Source organism: Takifugu rubripes, chromosome 3 (assembly GCF_901000725.2).
Source record: "Takifugu rubripes chromosome 3, fTakRub1.2, whole genome shotgun sequence".
NCBI classification, from domain to species: Eukaryota; Metazoa; Chordata; class Actinopteri; order Tetraodontiformes; family Tetraodontidae; genus Takifugu; species Takifugu rubripes.
In genome coordinates, this window is record NC_042287.1 from 16,540,158 (window position 1) to 16,545,564 (window position 5,407).

General features: G+C 48.5%; 1 protein-coding gene across 1 annotated transcript; it reads left to right on the forward strand.

Annotated features, from left to right (window-relative positions):
- The first annotated feature begins 1,900 nt into the window (after positions 1 to 1,900).
- Positions 1,901 to 3,284, forward strand: LOC105418616 (N-acetyltransferase family 8 member 3). Its single transcript, XM_029833775.1, has 2 exons — positions 1,901 to 2,033; positions 2,423 to 3,284. Exons 1-2 carry the CDS (start codon positions 2,015 to 2,017, stop codon positions 3,184 to 3,186), a joined length of 783 nt encoding a protein of 260 aa, XP_029689635.1. The 5' UTR covers positions 1,901 to 2,014; the 3' UTR covers positions 3,187 to 3,284.
- The last annotated feature ends 2,123 nt before the right edge of the window (positions 3,285 to 5,407 follow it).

Below are 5,407 nucleotides of genomic sequence, written 5' to 3' on the forward strand. Positions count from 1 at the left end.
TATAAAGACACTAAAAGAATTGAATTAAGCAACTTTTGTTGACCCAAAACTGACACATTTTAATCCTCTTCTTTCATTTCTGTCTCACAGAAACGTATTTATGACATATGGATCAACTGGTTATGTTAGTATGGATCAACTGGTTATGTTAGTATGGATCAACTGGTTATGCTAGTATGGATCAACTGGTTATGCTAGTATGGATCAACTGGTTATGCTAGTATGTTGTGTTTTAGCAACAGTTTCCCAGAGGAGTGTTTCCTCTCCTTTAGAGGACACAGCAATATATCAGCACCAGCGGAGGGTTGGGTGAGGGGTCGGAGTTAGGAGTTAGGGGTTAGAGGTCAGGGGTGAGGAGTTAGGGGTGAGGGGTTAGAGGTGAGGAGTTAGGGGTTAGGAGTTAAGGGTTAGGAGTTAGGAGTTAGGGGTGAGGGGTTAGAGGTTAGGGGTTAGGAGTTAAGGGTTAGGAGTTAGGATTTAGGGGTAAGGGGTGAGGGGTTAGGGGTCAGGGGTGAGAGGTTAGGTGTTAGGAGTTAAGGGTTAGGGGTCAGGGGTTAGGGGTCAGGGGTGAGAGGTTAGGGGTAAGGGGTTAGGGGTTAGAGGTTAGGGGTCAGGGGTTAGGAGTTAGGGGTCAGGGGTTAGGAGTTAGGGGTTAGAGGTTAGGAGTTAGGGGTTAGGAGTTAGGGGTTAGGAGTTTAGGGTTAGGAGTTAGGGGTTAGGAGTTAGGGGTTAGAGGTTAGGAGTTCAGGGTTAGGAGTTAGGGGTTAGGGGTTAGGAGTTAGGGGTTAGAGGTTAGGAGTTAGGGGTTAGGAGTTAGGGGTTAGAGGTTAGGAGTTAGGGGTTTTGGTTTTTGGAGCCTGAGCTACAGGATTGGAGGTGAAAAGTCAACAACTGAAGGTTTAAAGCAAAGTTAAACTCAGCGTGTGTTTGTTTCCCAGAGGTCCGTTTCCATTGGTTACAGCAGTTACTGACTTCTTGCTGCTGAGACAATTATGGTAATCAAGCATCAAGCACCCTCTTCTCATTTTATCCAGTGATGTTAATATCAGCTGTGATGTGATATTTCAAATCAGAAAACTGAAAATGTCTGAGCTGAGGAGAAAATGACCAGTTTGATCAAACAATGAATTCTTTCTGTTTCAGAGCTTTTGGCTTGATTTTTCTGTATTTTTGTGCGTTCAGACATTCCCATCCATCTAAAAAGAGGAAACCATATTTGTTGTTGGAATATTTGTTCTGCTCCATCAGTTCCTCCACTGAACCCTCCTCAGATGGAAAACCTTCACCAGGTGGGAATGAGACAACGTGAGAAAGATCTCAACTTTCAGTGGGATTTTCATGAGACAGGCGAGCAAACGGGATCGTAGCAGAGACCCGAGGCCGGCGTTCATCAGGGCGCTACACGCATCCGTTCCTTCTAACCGAGCATCCTCGTGAGGCAACAACACGGAGCCTCATACATAATACTGCCAAAACCCGAAAACAAGGCTAAAAACAGCTTTCTTCTCTGGAAATAAATCCCAATTTGAGGTTCTGCTCAGTAATTTTCAATGAAAAGGTTCAAGTGGTAAAAACTCCAAAGAGTCCGATATTTGAGACCATTGTTAAGAATCCAAGTTTGAAGGGAAAATGTTAAACACTTAAAGAACTTGGTGTGTGTGTGTGCGCGCGCGTGTGTGTGTTATGTGTGTGTGTGTGTCATATGTGTGTCTGTGTTATGTGTATGTGTGTGTTATGTGTGTGTGCACGCGTGTGTGTGTGCGTGTGTGCGCGTGTGTGCGTGTGTGTGTGTGTTATGTGTGTGTGTGTGTGTTGTGTGTGTGCGTGCGTGCGTGTATGCGCGCGTGTGTGTGTGTTATGTGTGTGTGTGTGTGTGGGCCACTCATCGGTGAGCATGCTCAGACTGACTTCAGCCCCTGTTGTGAATGGCTGATTATCCCGTCTTTAGTGGAGGCTGACCCGGGAGCAGCAGCGTTCTCAGCGTCGGAGCCAAAGGCGAAGGGAAAGAGTCGGCATGGCCCTCAAAGATTCCTGTAAGTCCATCTTCTCCTTCTGGTCCTGTTGGTGTTTTGAGTGTTGAGTCTGCTGGACACTTGATGACTGGAACTACCGAGTTCTGACTTTTGGGAAGCCGCCATGTTCTGATCGCAGCCTAAATCTGGACGTTTTAGACTCTTTATGACTATTTTCTTGCTCCGATTTTCCTGAATAATGTCTGGATTTAGATCCAGAAAAGCAGTAAAACTAAAAAAAAAAAGGACGAGGTGTGAGAGGTGAATAAATTGCTTTCTTTGTCTCGGAGTTACGTGACGGCATTAAGCCGTTGTGAAACGCTGCAGGAATTTCTTGGTGCAACGACAGGCGGATTAAGCCTCGCTGAGCTCCATCCCTCCCTCTATCCCTCTTTCTTTCACCCTCTCAGGTCAGTTTTCCATCAGGGAATATCGACCCTCGGATAAGAGCGCGGTCGTTTGGCTCCTTCAGGATGGAATCCTCGAGCATGTGTATCCGGCCTTCTTCAAGGCCATGAGCCACCCAGACCACGTCGGCATCACTCTGAGCATTTCCATGGCGGGTTACGTGCTGGGAGGCAGCTCCTACCTGCAGGCGCTGCTGTTCGGCGGCGCCTGGGCCGGCCTGATCTATTACTGCTGTCAGGAGATCTACCAGGGCTTCCTGACCAGGAGGCTGGAGGCAGACATGGCCGACATCCAGGCCACCTACCTGGAGAAGCCCGGCAACGGTCTGTGGGTGGCTGAGGCGGAGGTCAGAGGCCAGGCCAAGGTGGTGGGGATGGTGGCCGTGCTGGGGAAAGAGGCGGACCAGGATGAAGGCCAGAGGGTGGGCGACTGCAACGGCGGCGTTGTGGGAGGAGCAAGAGGCCCAGAGTTTGACCCAGGTGCTGGAAACGGGTGTTACGGCGAGGTGTCCCACATGGCTGTGGGGTTTGGGTGGCGCCGCAGATCTGTGGGCTCGCAGCTCGCCCAGAGGGCCCTGGAGTTCTGCAAGGAGCGGGGATACGCCCACCTCGCCCTGAATCTCAGCTCGCCACAGACTGCAGCCGCCGCTCTGACCCGCAAACTGGGCTTCGTCCAGACGGCCTCGCACACTCACACACACGCCAACCGCTGGTTCTCCAAACTGGCCAGAATAACCGCGGTGCGCATGGAGAAGATCACTTCATGAAGAGGGTCGGGTTTCTAGTGTACCGGTGATCAACTAGGGATCCGGTGATCAACTCGTGTACCGGCGATCAACATTAATAAAAAAAACATCTCGTCTGACTCGTCTCACATACTTTTTAAGGGAAGTTATCAAGTTGTTGCACAAATGATGATTGAAATACACACACACACACACGCACACACACACACACGCACACACACACACACACACACACACACACACACACACAATAACAGTGATGCAACAGTGTCCTTGATTATTCCTCTAGACAGGGATGACTTTGCAGAAAAAAGGCAAAATTCTCTGGAAAAAGAGCATTTTGAGAAAGAAACTGGTGAGTCTGAAAATATCGTCTCTGCTGATTTCAATTCACGAGCTTTTCGCTCATTTTCCTTGAAGAATCTTCGTCAGATCAACCTTCCACAAGCTCAGCAGCACATTTCGGTTAATTTAGCTAAACGGTCGTCTTTTATTGACACGTGCGTTCAGCTCTGTGCTTCTTTTCCACAGAGCAGCATTAATGATCTAATATTTTTTAGCTTTTTACCTTGATGTATTATGCAAACACCTCCATTCACTCTCCACCAAGAGAGAAAACTGCCCACCTAAAAATAATTCATATTCATACGTACGCAAACAAAATCAGAGCCAGTGTGATAAAAACACCCTCGTGGCCGTCATCTGTTGATCTGCTGCCCAATTAGTCGAAAAAACATGTTGCAAATTCAGGCATTCAGGAGCAGAAGAACTTTTGCTTTAAGCCTCTTTCCAGGGAGATTTTGGACCCGTCTGAGGAATTAACGCCAGCTGACTTCTAAGACCTCACAACGTTGGCTTAAAATGCCAGGAAAAAGGCGGTAGTGTCAGGACATTCGGGGGTTTCAAATTCTTCTGAGGTGTGTGTGTGTGTGTGTGGGGGGGGGGGGGGGGGGGGGGGGGGGGGGTAAACATTCAGTAACTTCTGATCATGAGATAAATTTCTTCTTCCCCATCACCAATAAAGGTGGACACTGGATCTTTGTGTTCAGCGTCTCTAATAAGATTATTTTGTTCTTTATATTCAGAAATCCACAAATATCTGTTGCACATTTGGCTGCTAAAGACACAAAATTCCCACTTTTATGCACCGTGAAAACCTTCTGACCCTGGTGGCTTCTGGAATGTTGGGAAACACTGTTTTACCAGTGAAGGGTTTGTTTACACAAGGTTCAGATCCTCAAAAATCCCTCGCAGGCTGTAAATTTACAAAATATTGGCACCTCCACAGACGTGTACGACCCTGGAGAGGGAGCGCACGTTGAGCCAGAAGGGGAAGCGTGCAGCAACGGGTGTTTTTCAAATGAGCTCGAACAGCCTGACTCCAGCCTGACTGGAGCAGGCTGGCACGGAGAAGCCATCAGAGCTTCCAGCATCAATCATTCCTGTTGGAAAACTCCGGGCTGGTGACCAACAGGCAGGTGTTGAAGCAGCCAGAGGAAGATGAGCTTTAGTCTCCGCTAACCTGTTGTCGTCCTCCTGCAATTAGCGGCACAACCTGCCAGCTTGGCTGGGATTCCTCTCCGGCTTGCTCCGGCCAACATGAGGAGGATTCCCATTTTCCCAACCTAAACTGTTTTTTATTCACACGCTGAATATTCATCTACCTGCGGAACAGCTGGCGTTCATGTGTTGTCATCAAGAGTTGTGTGTAGATTATTAAAGGCCGTTCTTGGCTTATGGCTATTTAAACAAGTCAATGTCGAATTATCTTTGATTTAATGTCTCTTAAAGAGAGACACATTAAACACGAGGCGCTCCTATAAAAATGTTAATAGTGGGAGGGCACCCGCATGTGTGTGTGTGTGTGGGGGGGGGGGGGTTCCTGAGCATCCCAGAGGTGCATTCGCATCTGGTATGAAGGCCAAGCACATTTCTAAATCCAGTTGATCTCCTCAAACATGGACCGGTGCTGAGCGGCTCACAGGACGTAAAATCGACGTGATGTCCTGCGAGACGATGGAGCCGCCGGTTCGTTAGTCTGCTGCAGGAGGTCAAGAGCCCCCTGGAGGTATGGCCGATGGGAATCAAGCCCCCCAAGTTTCTGCAGGTTTGGACTTTAGCTGATTCCCCAGACATCAGCGTTCCATTGTCACACGTTCAGGGATCTTTGCTTCTCCCGCCTGATCTGCTCCACGTTGAAAATGACAAATCAGACTTTACACGGCTGGTTTCCTAAAGGTCT